The 17,303-nt window shown below is 39.9% G+C and overlaps 1 protein-coding gene across 1 annotated transcript; it reads right to left on the bottom strand.

Annotated features, from left to right (window-relative positions):
* Positions 1 to 1,217: 1,217 nt before the first annotated feature.
* On the bottom strand, positions 1,218 to 17,075 carry EAF2 (ELL associated factor 2). Its single transcript, XM_063118658.1, has 6 exons — positions 16,836 to 17,075; positions 13,891 to 13,985; positions 12,006 to 12,142; positions 10,198 to 10,343; positions 4,648 to 4,902; positions 1,218 to 2,063 (listed from the first exon to the last, which is right to left on the bottom strand). The coding sequence occupies exons 1-6, from the start codon at positions 16,936 to 16,938 to the stop codon at positions 2,017 to 2,019; spliced, it is 783 nt and encodes a 260-aa protein (XP_062974728.1). The 5' UTR covers positions 16,939 to 17,075; the 3' UTR covers positions 1,218 to 2,016.
* Positions 17,076 to 17,303: the final 228 nt, after the last annotated feature.

Genomic DNA, 17,303 nt, shown 5'->3' on the forward strand with positions numbered 1-17,303 from the left:
TAATGTGTTTATTTTATATTTTGTGGGGAAACAATAAACTTTGTCTACTAATAGGATGGTATGCAGACATTTCTGTCATCCTACTATGGCTAGCCTGCCTTATTTGGCTTAAGTAGTTGGTACGCAGGATGAACAAGCACTGGCAAAAGCTGTAATGAAAACAGGAGTCCCCACAATTTTGGATTAAAGAACAAGGAACAGATACATCTGTCTCTTCCTTAATGTACAGAGTGTTTTATTTCAGTTTATTCCACGTCAAACTTCCTGGACTGCTCTTAGTCTCTGTAACTTGTTCAAAATTGCCACCACTAATAGTTAGAATGGGTCATGAGTAAGACACATATTATTTAAGTGACCAAATAATCCCAATACTCCACCATTCTGGACTTTTTACTTCAAATTTGCTTACATACTCAGAACTATGCCTCCTTATTACCGAAAAACCCACCATACTACCCACCTTAAGAACATTATCTTTCACATCTCCCATATGATCCCTCTTTGAAACAATTAAGTATTCCAAGAAAACAAGAAAAAGTTGACTTCCACGTGAGGTAAAACAGCACACCTCTCAATGTTAATGTAGTGAAGAGGTCAGATCACAGGAGGTGGTAGCATTTCAGAGACAAATGCCACATTTTAAAATATACTGGTTTTATTTAATTACTCCTATTTGTATCTTTCTTTGTACAAAATTATGTGTTGCTCTGTGACTGTAATAAACAGTTCAGCATGCCATCTCAAAGCTGGGATGAGAACATCCTCACCTTGTTGGATGTGAATACAAGATAAAGGTATTTGAAGTGCACCATAGAGCGGCTGGCACTAAACAATATCAAGACACCCTAATCAGTTTGCACCTGCCTTTGAAAGGCACCATTAAAAAAAGGTATAGCCTATTAAATGACAGGTTATAACCATTTCCATAAAGCAGCTTAGAGGTTACTCCTAAAGTTGCCAAATAGAAGCAAGCAATGCCTTAAGCAAACAGTATTTCCAGTTTTCTTTGTACCCTTCATGCACTGACCCAGTTGTGCAATATGTTCTCTCACATGACTGTCGGTTGTGTGTGGATGAAGCAGTCACCTCACTAAAGCAAATCAATTACCTGGGACTTTTCAATGAAGTTGACATCTGGTGCCAATTGCATGGGACAGTCCCAAACAGTGTGCCCTCCCTTGAATGTTCATATCACGAAAAAATAGCTTCCACGCATGTGAATGTGAAACAAACTTTAATGACAGACCAAAATCTTACCATTTATCAAAAGTAATGAACTGATCTTAATAGAATTTTAAAAGGACTTTTGTGTTGTGCAGCAAGATACATTTAGCTAGCAAGATGCTAAAGCTATCAGTTGATTCAAATTACAGAAGCCACAACCCCATCCCCCACCCCACTAAGGCCCATTTAGAGAGAGCAGGCTGGAGAACACGAGGAAATTCAAATGTGTCAATATACCTCTCATAAATTACACAAAATTAGATCATGCCATATTGTTTCTTGGCAGTTACTTTCATATAGTTTGCTTAAGGAATAAAACATAACAGAGTTCAACTCCCCCCTACTTATACAATTAAGGGTTGTATCCAGTGTTAATTATACTTAGAGTAGACCCATTGAAATAAATGGGAGTTAAATTAGACAAATACTGGAGACAGTGCACTAGATATTACCCTAAGTAATAGTAAAATGTTGATCTAAAATATGTACGCTATGAACAGGAACTTCCTCCATATCGAACATATAATAGTTAGCTGTCTGAAATTTTAAGCAAAGGAGGTAGCACAGGCTACTCTGGATCCAGGTAAAAAGAATGAATACCAAAATCCAGAAATTTGAAAGAGCCATATGAAGTTATGGCAAAAGGAATTCTGCTGAACTTGAAATCAGAAAAATTAAGTCAACTTTATTATCAAAGTTGGTAACTTTTTATAAGTTTAAATGTAGTGCAAAACAAATGCCTCTTCATCTTCAGCAATGGAAATGATGCATCTTTAAAACAGGAAAGTATCTTCAGTCATCACTGTCACTTCCAGATTCACTCAACTGGAGATCACTCCCTAAAAGTAAACAAAAAGGAAATTATGCTATCAGCTCCAATGAATATTTTTCTCCACAAAGCAATTAGATTTCCCAGTGCATTAGTTTGTTAGGTCTAAACATAAGCCAGCTCTTAAACAGTATATTGAAGGTAAAGGCCAAACCTATGGGGTACCATATAATTTTTCTTTAATGGGGCAATTTAGCTGCTTGTTGAAGGCAGTTTTCACTGGAAAAATTATACAGGGGAAAGGGTTAAAACACACACACACCATACCCAACACCATAGTCTCAATCTGGATCCTGACCCAAACCCTAGCAGCAACATTTTTTAAAATACAAAAAAAAATTAAAGCAATGAGAGTCCAACCATGGATCTCCAATGTCTGGTGTTCCTAATTCCTTATGTCATAAGATGTGCATTATCCATATGATCCACCAGATTACCATATATCTTTCAACATTATCCTATGATCCCTTTTGGAACATTTTGTTTTATTTTTAAGTGATATCTTAAAAATAAAACAAAAAGCAACTCTTCATAGCGATCTTACAAAAGCTTTAACCATTAGTTTGATTGCATTACAGGATATTCTTTCAGCACTGTTCCATTCTGAAACACATTTGACACTGTTTTAAAATGACATTCTTCTTTGTTTAAAAGTGCAAGTTTCTTCCAAAGGTTCATTTCCAATTGTCTAAGACATTAAAGCTGCAGTCAGTTGAGGTTAAAGGCCAAACCTGTAGGATACTATGCAAGTTTTCCTCAATGGAACAAACAGCTTCTTTCCAAAGGTTCATTTCTAATTGTCTAAGACATTAAAGCTGCAGTCCTTGACAATTATATGCATTTCATTCACAGTGATGAAAGCAAAGTGGTTTATATAGTTAAAAGGTCTTCAACATGAAAATATTCTGTTCTTAAAGAATCCTAGCAATGTCTGTCAACATTAAGATCTGTGGTGCCAGTGGGTAGTTCTAGAACTGAGCATGTTTAGCCTGGATAAGAGAAGATTGAGGGGAGACAAGATAGCACTCTTGAAATACTTAAAGGCTGTCAGACAGAGGAGGGCCAGGATCTCTTCTCCATCCTCCCAGAGTGCAGGACACAGAATAATGGGCTCAAGTTACAGGAAGCCAGATTCCAGCTGGACATCAGGAAAAACTTCCTGGGCTCTCCCACACTAGAGGCATTCAAGAGGCAGCTGGACAACCATCTGTCAGGTATGCTTTAAGGTGGATTCCTTCATTGAGCTGGGGGTTGGACTCAATGGCCTTATAGGCCCCTTCCAACTCTACTATTCTATGATTTATGAATATGAGATGAGCTAGCTTCCTTACAACATATAATTAACTTTTATGGAACTGAACCTCATTAGTCCTTTAAAGTCATTTATAAAAAAAACCTTTGGTGAACGCTTGTTGACATATTCAACATTTACTCTTGTGAAATGGTTTGCAATATATGTCTGTTATAGGAATTAAGTGTACCAAGTTTTTTCTTATTACTAAAACTGACATGTCTCAAGGAAGTAGCAAGTCTACAGTTATCAGTGGAGCAACTGCTGTAAAGAAATAGTACTAGAAATAGCACTAATGCAATTTTGTTAGGGGGGTGGATGTACCAGAACATTCTCTCAAACTAGGAAGCATGTACCAGTACTACTATAGAATCAGAACAGAATTTTGCAGATAGACTTCATTGCTAATCATAGTCTTGAGAATAACTACATAAAAATGTGTGTGCATACACACACAAACTGATTATCAGAAAATGACAGGAAGGTATATAATCCAAGGTCCACCATATTTGGCTGGTCTTGAAAGCCAAGCTAAAACTTGCAGTTGCCAGGATCCTGCCCCTTTCCCTGTCCCCAACTTTGCACCACACCAGGTCAGAGATGATCCCTACTCCCGTCTCTAACTTCAATTATGAAGCTGGAAAGGGGGATGAGAGCTTGCTGCTTTGGCCCTGGGATGCTGGAACACTCCAAGTGCTTCAGCAGTGTAGCAGTCAAATAAGGCCCAGGCTTCCTCTCACTCTTAGAGCTGGGAAGAGAGCAGGATTACCATATGACTGCAGAGACAAACCCTACCCTTTCTGTACATCCAAGGTTGGGAGGAAGGCTGAGGCTCATCATACTTATCAGAAAGAGGTGGTGTGGGGGGTGTTAAGAGAGGAGGGGTGGGAAAGAGACAGAACCTTGTACAAATCGCAGTTCTACTACTGAAGCTTACAGAGAGGCCTTGCCCTGTAGATAGATAAGGCATTTTACTGTAGTAAAATCAAGGCCATATTGCCCTAAAAACTGAGGAAGTTCTTTCCGAGATGTCTAAGAACAAATTACTGTTTTTAATCTCAATGTATACAACTCAGATGCAGCCAATACCCTCTATGACCTATTGTAAGAGGCATAAGCATTAATTTAGCATCATCAGTGGTCAAAGTAACTTTTACCCCAGCTTCTAATCCAAACCTCAGCAAGCCAAACCCTCTCTATCCAGACATGTTTTCAGTTACATGAGAAAGTTATAAAAGCATGTGGTTTTGTTTTAGACTCCTCAAGTCTGAGTCTAACAAGGTGCTTGGCTTCTTGTACTTACGCAGTGTGTTCATGAAGTGGCCACTGTTCTCTTGACTTCTGTGATATCCAGCATCCACATCTGGAAAGGCCTGTTGTGATACAGCCATAACAGTAGGCCGCAGGTGTGGCATTGACAGGGAAGATGGCTTTGCCTCTTCATCTTCTGAATCACTAGAACTATTGTCACTGCTTGATGAAGAGGATGAACTCTTTGATTCGGATGAACTATCAGAGCTACTCATTTGCTCTATAACTTTAGCTTCTGCCTTTAGCTCTGAAAATAAGATTTAAGTGAAGAAAACAAGGATATAAGATTAAGAAGGCCATCCATTAACTTGATTACTTTAAAATTACAATATTCAATTTTAAGAACCTAAAAAACCTGGGAAATGTATATGAGAGGTGAACTCAAACAGTAAACCTAGAATAGGTTTTGAATCTGGCAGTGTGGTGCAGTGGTTAGACTGTTAAATTTGGAACAGACACCCCCAGGTTCAATTCCCTGCTCAAGAAAGAACAAATGGGGAGGCACCAATTGCAGGGAAAAGAAAATTTCTAGATGCACAGGAAACTTGAACTGAGCCCAATTTGTTCTGTAGTTAGTTGAATTACTTCAATCCCACCAGGATTTAAATTGGTTGTTCAAAGACTTGAGAAGAACTGAGTTCAAAATGCTTTGGTCTCAATAGAAACAGTTTCCTAAAATCCCCCCAGTGTCAATGCTCAGTCGCCCTCTATCAGTCTTACTTCACAGGGTGGAAGAGAACATAAAGCAGGGGACACAATGTACATGGCCCTGAGCTCCTGGGAGGAAAGCCAGAATAAAAAAAGCAATATAATCAATCTTCTGCTTCTTAGGTATAAAGCTAAGTTTCCTGCCAGACTCTATAGCCATAAAACTGCATCACAATCCTATTAGACAACAAATATTATTCTATTTACCTTTGAACTTAATCAAATGATTGAAGCTATAGCAGCTGCTGGTTTTAGTAGATTGTACTGGCAAGGGTTGAGTTAATCATGTGACAACTGATTTCTCCTACGAACCATATGTTGACCCTGGATCAACTTTTTGCACACCATTATCAGAGGTTTTCAAGCTGTTGCAATAGCAAGCAAAAAGCCATTCTAGGCCTGGTGGGCAAGTTTTCACAGAACTAGCTCGTTCCACAACATCAAGGATGTAAGCTAGCACCGCCTCAATAAAAAAAAACCATGGCTGCCATTGGCTCGAATTGCTGGGTGAATGTGCCCAGCACATAAGATTGTTTAACATTTTGTAAAAAAAAATTTGTAAAGTCCTTTCTTCGTTCATGGACATAACTAAATAAGATGTAATCACAAGTCACAGAAAGAAGACTAACAGGATTAAATGGTAGCAAATTAATGCTTAGAAGTAACTTAGCTGTTTCTTCTCAAAATGCCACTTTGACTTTAATTCTTAGAGTAAAATTCAGAATTACTGATTTATACAGTGATGTATGTATTCGAATGTACACAAGTGGGCATCCTCAAGAAAGAAAGGCCATAGATCACTCACCAGTCCTAAATCCCACACCGTAACATTCTAGAGCTTCTGTTCGGAGTTCCAGCTAGCTCCAAATAGCACTCCTGTTTGAGGTCACAGTTCAGCCAGGATAGCGCTACTGTTGCGAGCTCTAAACAGCCCTAATCAGGAGTACTACTGTATTATATGGGGCTTGCTGAGCAATGAGCTCTGCACAGTACAGCACTATGGAGTGCTCTACAACGCAACAGAACTCGGGTTCTGGGCTAACTGCCCTGGACCATCTTTAATTAGCACAGGTGATGATGGGGTTAAAACCCCAGCTTAACTCACACTGCTAAGGGAAGATACAGCCCAAAACTGGATCACTTTAGTACTATAGAGCACAGAGTCAGAAAGATAAAAGGTATCCTTTTCTCCTTTCATTCCTCCTAAATCATCGTCTGCTATATAACAGAATCCACAATTGCTAAAGTATCAGAGTCTAGGGCTTGGCTATTCAACCCCAAACACAAGTAGTACAGCACCCTGATTTCGGTTTACTTCAAAAAAAATTTTATTAAATTTCCAAATGCAAAGTACCTTTTCTATAATCTGAGGAACAGCTTAGATAGATGCAGTGGCATATGTCCCCAATTTGTATATGAAATGAAATCATATCATATTGTATAAAAATCAGCTAATTTGATTTTGCCTTTAGGTAATTTAAGTTGATATGTCAATTTTTCTGCCTTGGCCATTCCTAGATGTCACTTTTGCATTTTGTTCTTCTCATGAGCCAATGCTAAGGTGTGTAATGTTTGCCATTTCTGAAAACATGCTCCAAAACTGTTACACAATAGGACATGACCATCACAGCTTGAATTCAGCATGCTTACACAGCCTTTCAGCTTTGGAGTTTTTCCTCCAAAAAAAAAACCTTTCCTGTATAGGTAGGGTTTCACACAGGCTGCTCTGTTCTGCTGCCGTACTGGTTAGTACAGGCTACCCACTTTTCTTATAAAGGAAATGTTTCTTTATGACTTTAAAAAATGGTCTTGAATAAAAGCTAATTTCTTAGCAGGAAAATATCAGGTAACACAATGCTTCATGTGTAATGATGTTGACAGAAAGTGGAGAAACTACTCTGGGATTCTGTGACTCACTCAGAACAAGTTCTAAACCAAACTAACCAACCCTAGAGAAGAGTCTCTCAGCTTTTCAGTGCCCTTGAACACCCTCCCTTGCAGCACCAAGTACTTTTAAAGAGTTGTTCAGGGAATTAAGTGACAAGACTTTCTGTTCAGAGTTTGGTTACAAAGAAAAACCTACATTAGAAATGTTTTTGCACTGTGCATTCAAGAACTTTGCCTCACAAGGACGTTCTAGCTATCGATAAACCACCTGCCAGCATTAATTCACCAAGCAACTATCACCTTCCTGCTGACTGCCCTAACTTCCAAGAGGAAATTAATCATGCCTGAAATAACACAATATGATACTCCTTCCAATATTAAAGTCTAAGAAGGGAGCATTACATTCAAGCCAGCAAAAGACGATTTCAGAGGTTTTTTTTTAATGAATATATACATATTGCGGCATACACTGTATGTGAAATGAGGCAGTGCTCCAAATCCTTTCCTTACTAGGCATATCTGATTTTAAAGGCAGCCATGCATAACCAGGCACCTAGCTTACCAAGGCAACTGACAACTGTACCTAAGCAATAGGAGACTTGACATTTAGAAACGGTATGCAATCTCCAGGTACACTTCCATGGAAAACCTTTACTCCTTACCATTAGGAAAAGAGACCATTATCCAAACAGGTAAAGAAAAGAAACAGATGATGGGGTCCAACATGATATGTAAACTTTGCTATTCCATGGTCAACATGAGTGACGGGCCTAAGTTGAAGACTGACACAATCACACTGTTGCCATTTGCACTTCCATGCCTCACCATAATCCCATTTCATTGGTGTCTAGAATAGCAGGAATAAATAAGGGCGTGGCAGGAATTACGTAGTCAATTCCATGTGGGACATCGTTAAAAGCGTGAACAATGGCTAAAAGTTTTGGCTATCATAGGTCAGAATATCCAGTCAGTGACACCACGAAGCATCAAGATTTGTTCTACTGATTTATTTGAAACATTTTTACCCTGCTCTTCAAGTGAAAAGGGCTGCCAGAGTGACTTACAAAGGTCAATAATTAAAGTACATTATTCTAATTAAGTTTACAGTAAACTAATTTTGCTGGCTGGAGGGGCTTAGGATAGCATGGAGGTGCCCTAGATGCTGCTTTTATGCCCACAGCCACAAATCTACCACCAGTAGTATGCCCCAAAATGGAATCAGTGGGTGGGAAACCTGCAGACTCCCCGCCCCACTGCTTGTGTTTCAGATGTCCGAGCATCTCCACAATAAATCTCCCTGGCAGGCCACAACAGAATTGCTCTGCCCAACACTGTTGTCTGCCCTTATGCTTACAATCATATTAGCAAGTATGGCACTGTAACCTTTGTCATGCTAGTGCATTCTTCAGTTCATATATAAAATTCTCATGTATCTTATAGGGATTTCTGTCTCAGTGAACGTTGGATATTCCTGCCTGCCAATTGTACATGATATTATAGTCTGGGTGAGGATTGTTAAAGACTCCTGCTCAAATGCAGCAGAGCAGACATGGAGACCTTCAGAACCTTTCTACACATCCATATCTATGACTTTCCAGAGAATGGGCTCTTTACCTTTATTTCAGTGTATTCATCTGGAAGGAGAGGTAAGCGCTATATAAACATGACCTGGTGGTAGTAAAAGTACAGGCTGCAGATGCTTTTGCTGTCTCTTCAAACAATTTCTGTGATTATTTCAAACTGAGTCTAAAGTACGTAGAGAATATACTGCCTATTTCAGCATTGTATTTAACAACTCGCCTGGTCGCCATAGGCAACTAGGAATTCCACCCAGTCAAATGCATTAAATTTCACCCAGGTGAGTGAGTAGGTTAGCAGAGAAAGGATAAACTGCTCTGTCTCATCTCCACCAGCTTCCATTCCAGCTGCAGAGAAAGTGAATTCTCTTCCTTCCTGGACAGTGATCTATCCAAGGAGGGGTAGATTGCTCTGTCGCCCTCTGCCAGCTCCTTCACCTTCCACACTAACCATGGAGAAAGTGAAGCCCTTTCCTCAGCAGCCAGGACAAAGACAAAGTGAGCCAGTGGAAAGGCACAATAATCCCTCACTCCTCCACCAGGCTGCTGCAGTTCTGAGAGGAGGGTGCAGGAGATGAATCTCCTTTCTGCATATCCAGCATAGGAAAATAATAGGCTAGCAGTGAATGGACAGAGAAATCTGTGCGTTAGCAACAGCGCGCTGTGCTTCTATGCTGAACGTGCAAGAGATGAACCCCCTTCCTGTACATCCAACACAGAAATCAAGTGAGCTGGCAATAGCCACAGCTTGCTCCATCCCCCTACTTCTAGTCCAACTGCATTTCTATACTGGTTGTGCAGGAGGCAGAGCTTCTTTCTATGCACTCAACATAGAAACCAAGCAGGCTGATGGAGGAAATGGGGTGCTCCATGCCTCCTCCACCAGCATGGGTTTCCAGCCTGCAAAAAGTTTAACTGCTTTTTACTTATAAGAGGGACTGGCAAGGGAGGGACAGGGTGGTATCTTCATCTTCCACCAGTCCCTCACATGAGGAAAGAGTAGGCAGACTGTAACTTTGGGAGGCTACTTTCAAGGCTGACCCATTTGTCCTGTTTGTCTTGAAGAGGCAGGATACTGGCTGATTGGGAGATTCATTTTAATTACTTGTTCAAGTCAAGATAGATTTTCAAAAGAAGGTGCCTGAATTCTAGCAATTTAGTCTTTAGGTGGGATCTCGGAGTTGAATGCTCCACCAAACAAGAAAAAAAAATCCTTTTTAATAGAAAACTGGCAAATCAGAGAAAAATAGGCTAAAACTTTCCGTGTTATGCAGTTTTCCATGGATTCTAATCTCAAAACCTTCAATTTACAGAATAAGCTTAAGACTTCAGGATCCCTAAAACAATGAGATGCAGTAGTTATGATTTACCTCTTTCAATATCATCCATAGGAGAAGGTGGAGACATCTTTTCTTTCGGTGGAGAAAATTTAACACTGTTTGGAACCTTACTTGCATTTCTCATTAGTTGCTGCTGCTGCTCAATACGAAACTGGACCTTACTGCTTCCTTCACCTCTGCATGAAAGAACAAAGTCATACTTGAGAATTTTGTGAAATCATTTGTTAGGTTTTCAAACAGCTTAGTAGAACTGATATTTTCCACTACTCTTGTTAGAGAATAATGCACAAGAAGAACTTTTGTAGAATGCTTAGGGCACAATCCTATGCATGTTTATACAGAAAAAAGTCCTACAACACCCAACATGACTCAGGCAACATGGCTGACTCATCAATGCTGGGCTTGTAGAACTTTCTTCTGTATAAAAATGCATAGGATTACATCCCTTAGGGCACAATCCTATTGATAGTCAACGGCCTCTGAAATCGGAGCTGACAATTATCCAATGCAGGGCACCCAGAGCACAGAGATTTTTTTTTGCCTCTGTGCTCCATGCAACCGGTATTTTTGGCTAGACAGGCAATTTTGCCTGTTTTGCATGGCTTCAGGGAGGGGTAGGGAAGGAGGCCAGGACATGCATAGGAAGCTGTATAATGTGGCTTCTGCGGTCTCTTCCCCTCCCCATCCCTGGGACCGCACCCTTTTTGTTGTCTCTGCGCTCATTTTCCGAGACGTGGCCATTGTGAAAAGAACCATGCAGGCTATGAGGGAGCAGGGCAGGGAACATGGTTTCTGGGCTAAGTGGTCAGAGCCCTGGTTCTGACTTCAGTTCCCAGAAACTGAAAAATCCTATGGCCATCTAGGCAGTGTCTAGCAGCCATAGGATTGCACCCTTAACTAATGATATCTGCAGAGGCCATTTCTCTGGTTGTCCCAACCAAATGAGCAACAATGGATGGCCATCGGGAAAAGGATCTTATCAGTGGTACTCCTGATAAGTTGTGGAACTGCCTTCCTAGAAAGTTTTGGTGCCAAAAGAACACATTTTTATTTCCCCAGACTTTTTTTTAATCCATTGAATTGTAGATCTGTTGCACACTTTTAGTGATGCTGAGCATTTTGTATTGTTTATTTGATGCTGCTGGAATGTTTGTTGCTTTTTAGTGATTGCTGATATATTATAATATTTTATTGCTGTAAACCACACAGAACATACTGATAGGGCAGCATACAAATTGTGTAAATAAAATTAACTGTTAATGCTAATCTGCACAAACTCTTAATGAAACATTTCCCCTACTGCTGCTACTAAGAGAATTTGAGCAAATGTGTGAATATAAAATACTCAGAAAGTTCCCCAACATTCTCAGAAATGTTCTAAGTATTTAAAACAAAACTATTTGGATTAAATCTAATTATTCTGGATTGAAACAGACTATGGCTTTCAAATGTAAGCGCACTTTAACATTTTTACCTTGTATTTTAAATGTTAGTTCTTGCTTCCAATTGCAATTAACCACCGTTTAGCATTATGTACAAACCCTAAACTGTGATTAATCTTAAAATTTAAAAGTGACAGTAATAGCTTCTGTACTTATCCACATAGTCAAACTGGAGAAGAGGAGACGTGACAGCATGCGCAAGCTGAAGCCTTGCCTAGGCTTGTTCCCATAAAGATTAATCATGGTTTATTGTGATGTCAAAATGCAATAATTGCTTCAGCCTCCTTACTGGGAACGTGACAGTCAGGTTTTCTGTTTCCTAATTTAGACACAATTGCTTTAACTATAACATTTTCATAATGAGTAAGGAAACAGCTTTTCTAATTTTCCACCCACCTGGTTTTCTTCACAGTGATATTGCTACTAAGCTTCTCTAGTCTACATTCTCCAGTGTCATGGTTAATTATCAAGATGCATTCTTTTTGGTATGGCTTCTTGGAACCCTTGAAAACTGTTACAGGTGGAGTAGAACCCTATTTTAAAATCAGAAGAAAATTACTACTATTACGGGTTTGTTTATTTTAGGACTAGTAGCTGTATATTTCATGGTTTAAAATCCTGCCCATTTTACAACACTTAAGACCATACATTTCATTATTATAAAAGGAAAAGTTAAGTCACTTTGCTAAAGAGTGATGGTTGCAGAAACCCAAAATGACTACCAAAAAAAAGTTTTAATATCAAAATGGATTGACCTTTTTCTTTTTTTTAACATTCTTTCAAGGTCCTTCACAAGATGTCGAATTCAGCCCAGGGAAGAGTTGACTCATTCTCCTAGTCTGTCATGTAAACCACACGGAATTTCAATCCAGTGCTCTAATTAACATACTTCAGCAATTATGAAGCAGTCAAAAGCAATTCCTTGTTGGCATCAGCAACCACAAACAACCATTAGCACAGATTGAACTATCCCCTTCTCTTTTAGGAATATGTACGAAAAGTAACATGGCAAAAAGACACTTTTGCAGCTTATACCAAGCTTGCTGTTGTGACAGATGACTTCAAGATTATATAGGGCATTTTTCCCAGTTCAATTTGGTCATGTTAGCACAACTATTTGAGATTTCTAACCTACCAATTATTCACTCAGGATATTTTGGCATTTTTCAAAATTGAAGTTGTAATTTTTTTTTATGAAATCTAACATGGCCCTGAGAAAATCATTATCTGTCTCATCTGAGAAATGTGAACATACATCACAAAACGAAGATTGTAAAGAACATAGAATATTTTTTGGACAAATGCTAGAGTTAATAGGAGAATGGATTCACTGGAAATTGAGGAACATGTCAGGCAGGCCATGGGGAAGGGAAGGGAACTATCCCCAAAAGAGTGCCAAGTGAATTATGGATTGATTACCAGATCACCTACCTGTGCTTGACACTTCCAACAGAAGCTTATCAGGATTTTCTGCGCAATCAATAAGAAACAAACAAGGGGCAGTATCCAATGCTGCCTGTGCATCAGCAGAACCCACTGTTGGCTAGTGCCTCCTAAAGCGACCAGAAACAAGCTGAAACTCTAGTTTCCAGAATAGGACAATTCTGTTGACCAGCCCTGTACTGGAAATTACTATTCCAGCTAATTTCTGGGGTTGCTCTAGGACGCACAAGCTTCTTGTTGCGCTGGTGATAGATTCCTCTAGCACAACATAATCAGCAGAGTGTTGGAGCCTGCCCATGATCTTCTAAATATGTTGACAAAATCCTAGGATTCTCAATCTTAAAAGCCAGATTCCCAGATTTTCTGTGCAACTTTGAGTATATGAAACACAACTCAGATCAAATATCATTTACCATGATCTTCTTCAAACTGTTTATTACTGAATACCATGATAATTTAACAGCCTATCATATTACCATACGTCAGATCTCCCCTACACTGTTCAAGGTAGCTGTGGTTGTACGCCATCTGCAGAATGGCCTACAAAGGCTGTCATCTTAAGTAGCTTAATATGGAAGCAAGGTCCATTTCACTTCTAACATAGCAATCATATTTGCAGATGTTACACTGATGTTTCTTTTATAAACAAGAACAGTACAAGAGCAGACATGCATTCCTAGATTGGATTTGGTTCCCAAATGTATGTCCAACTACTTTTAAGTACTAAACACCTGTGGCTCCCAAACGTATGCTCAGTGCTTATTAAGGAATGCACAGCAATCATGGCTTAAGACATAAGCTATGCCCTCCCCTCTCAAAGGGGATAAGGAAATCTTACCTCAATATTTGGCAAAGTTATTGTCACCTGTTCACCTTTGCCAACTTCAAGATCACCTTCACAAGATGTATCAATTGATGCAGGTTTAAAATCATCTAAATAAAAAACCAAAGTAAAATAAATGTTTGCCATATTTTTCAAGACTCCCTTAAGCACTTATCAGAAATGCTGGATGATTCAGTTGATTTCTTTTCTAGTCCTGGCTTACCTGCCACTCTGTTAGAATCTTATTCAAGAGCCTGTTAACTGTAACATTTTCATAACAAGTAAGGAAACAGCTTTTCCAATTTTCCACCCACCTGGTTTTCTTCACAGTGATATTGTTACTAATCTTCTCTAGTCTACATTCTCCAGTGTCAAGGTTAATTACTCATAGCAGGTCTTACACAGACCAGAAGGATTTTCAATATGTATCATGGTTTTCACCACATTTCAGAGTTGTACAATTTCACAAAAATATGCCAATTTATTTTAAATGGAGTACAGTTCTTCCTTTCCACCAAATTTGCATGTTCAAGAAAGAATAATGCAGAACTAAGATTCAGGAAAGAAAATGTTTACCCTTCAGATCCAAAAGCAAATAATGTATTAGTACAAATGTAAATTATTCCAAAGTCCCTACAAGAGGATGAATTACAACTCTAAATAATTACAGATCTAATCTGATTCTACTCCTTTCTTGTGGAACAAATTACTGTTCAGATATTGGCTTCATATTTGTTATTGAGTAATATAGCACATTTTAATATACTTCAAGAAAAAGGGATCCAACAAGTTACTGACTATGGTACAGACAATAATGAAAACTCCTGGATTTACTGACAACCAGTGAAGGTGGAGTCATTTAACCTATGTGTGTGTGTGTGTGTGTGTGTGTGTTAAATATCCTTTTCCTCTTGCCAAATATTTTATAAAATTAAAACACTACAAACCCAGTTTGTTAACTGCCAGGATGTTGTTGCTTTTTCTTGTCTAAAAACTACTGGTCTGGTGTAAGTCCTGCTAACTGAGCCTGTTACTTATTGACACTGTCCAATGTGTTTAAATAGGTTTTGAATAAATAAATCTCCAACTTCCACAAAACTGAAAACTAAACAAGTCTATAGTTTCAAAGTCTAAAGCAAATACAAACCCTTAGGCTGCAACCCTAAAGAAACGTAGCAGGAAGTAAGCACCAATGAACAGAGTGGGACTTATTTCCAAATAATCTTGCACAGGATTGTGCAGCAAATGCCGTTATTCATCAAAAGCCATGGAATCTTAGCTGGAACTTGCCCACCTATACTATCCTAGAAGATTTTTTGACAGACGGTGCTTGGTTTTTACTCCTCTATGAACAGAGAAACTCTCAACTTTTGTGAACTGTCCAGAGAGCTTCAGCTGTGGGGCGGTATATAACTGTAATTAATAAATAAATAAATAAATAAATAAATTTAAGACTTTTAAAGCATGGGGGAGGAAAACAAAATCTACAAAAAAACCCACGTATGGTTTGCTTTATATCCTCCAGGCTGCTGCACATGAAACAGGCTCTTGCCTATAAGCCCTAATCACATAATAAACTATTGATAAGGTGCATTTGTCTTTGCATCGTAGATGCTTGCAGGGTACATACTGTTGATGGGTAAAGTCCAGCAATTCTGCTCATCTCCCAAGTCTCCTCTTCTGAAACTATGCCATAATACTTCAGTTGCTTTCTCACTTCTTTGCTGATCAAAGCCCAAGTTAGGCTTGTCAGGTTTTCTTTTGTTTCCCCCTTTAAGTATTTGTCTCTCAAAAACACAATGAATTTTTAACCTGGGTTGCCTGGAAATAACTAAATTATTATTATTATTTATTTATATAGCATGACTTTAAATGCTTCAATATCAGCATAGTACTAGTTTTTTATACATTCATTTTAAATATAGGAATAAAAAATAACGTCACTCAGTTTCCTTATACCTCCTCATTTACCTTTTTACACTTGCAAAAAAAGAAGAGTGCCCACAAATAAATAAATAAATAAATATTAAAAACGTGCATACATACACAGGTCCAAAGTGCTGCTTGCTTCCAAAAAGTCTGACTTTAAGCACACGTACAAACCCCAATATTTTGGCAGCTTTAAAAACTGACATATCTATTGTAGCATAAGCTTTTGTAGACTAGAGTAGGGGTAGGAGGGAAGTAGATCTGGATCTACTGGCAGATTTCTAGTGTATTTACAATATAGTTTGCCAAGGATTTCTGACTATAACTATAGCAGCAGCAAAATGACTCTCCCCTGCACGGTCCCTAAATTATACTAAAGAAATGAAGAAATCACAGGACAACCAGGAATGGGTTTTTGTGTGGAAGGTCTCTGCGATTCATTCAGTTCTGGTAATCAGAACAAGATCCTGGTTTTAGAATTCTTTAATTCTAAGGACCAGCATGCAAGCTTTTGAGAACTCAAGAGCTTGCATAATTTAGAGGCATTTTGTTTGGCCCTAATATAGGTATCCCCTAATTGTGGCGTTTGGATTTATTTCCCTTTATGGAAGCGGCAGTGCTTATCTTTTGTTTTGTGTTCGTTCTAAGGGTAATGACTTTTGCATCGGGCTCCAGGCAGTGGATCTCAAGAGTTCTTCTACAAAACAAAGTAGACCTCCCCAAGCTGTGGTCTGCCCACCTCTGGAGTAGAGCCCTCGAATCCCTTATTCCAGAATACGTCGGATAGCCTTTACAGTGGCAACGTTTTGTTTTGGGGTTGTTGTTGTTGTTGTTTGAAACTGTTCGTGCAACAGGCAAACCCGGGCATTACTTCAGCAGTCTCCCCACCACCAACACCTGGCCGAGCTCTCAAGAGGGGTTTTTACACGGCTGCTAACCTCCCACTCGGAGGAGTCTCCCCGCAGCGCTCCCAACGTAGCCCTTTCGCCCTCTCACAGCACGCTCCCGTCCGCCTTCACTCACTCACTCACAGCGCACGGTGTGGAAGGCGGAGCGCGGCTGCCTCTCGAAACTCTCGCCCAGCAGCAAGGCGCGCTCCTTACAGTCGAAGAGCGGCGGGGCCGCCCCGTTCATGCCGAGCAACCCACTCCGCTGTCCCGGCTTCCCCCTTTCGCCAACTCCTCCGTCCGTCCGTCCCGCAGCGCCACAGCCGCCTCCGCCACAGACACGCCGCTTCCACTTCTACCACCAACAAACAGCACCAGCGACCTCGCTCGCCCGCGGGGGACGAGGAGGGCGGGGCCGCCACACAGACACACCATCCCCTCACAGAAGACGCACGCCCTTCCGCGCACCGCCATCTCCTCATTGGCGCATCGAGTGCTCCTTTGTCTTAGAGAGAGGCGACGCAAGAAGACTTTTAAGCCTTCCTATTGGCTGCGGCCGCCTATCCAGACACGCCCACCTCAGATGTCCGTCACCCGTTGCAGGGAAGCGGG

The sequence above is a fragment of the Elgaria multicarinata genome, chromosome 2 (assembly GCF_023053635.1).
Source record: "Elgaria multicarinata webbii isolate HBS135686 ecotype San Diego chromosome 2, rElgMul1.1.pri, whole genome shotgun sequence".
NCBI lineage: Eukaryota > Metazoa > Chordata > Lepidosauria > Squamata > Anguidae > Elgaria > Elgaria multicarinata.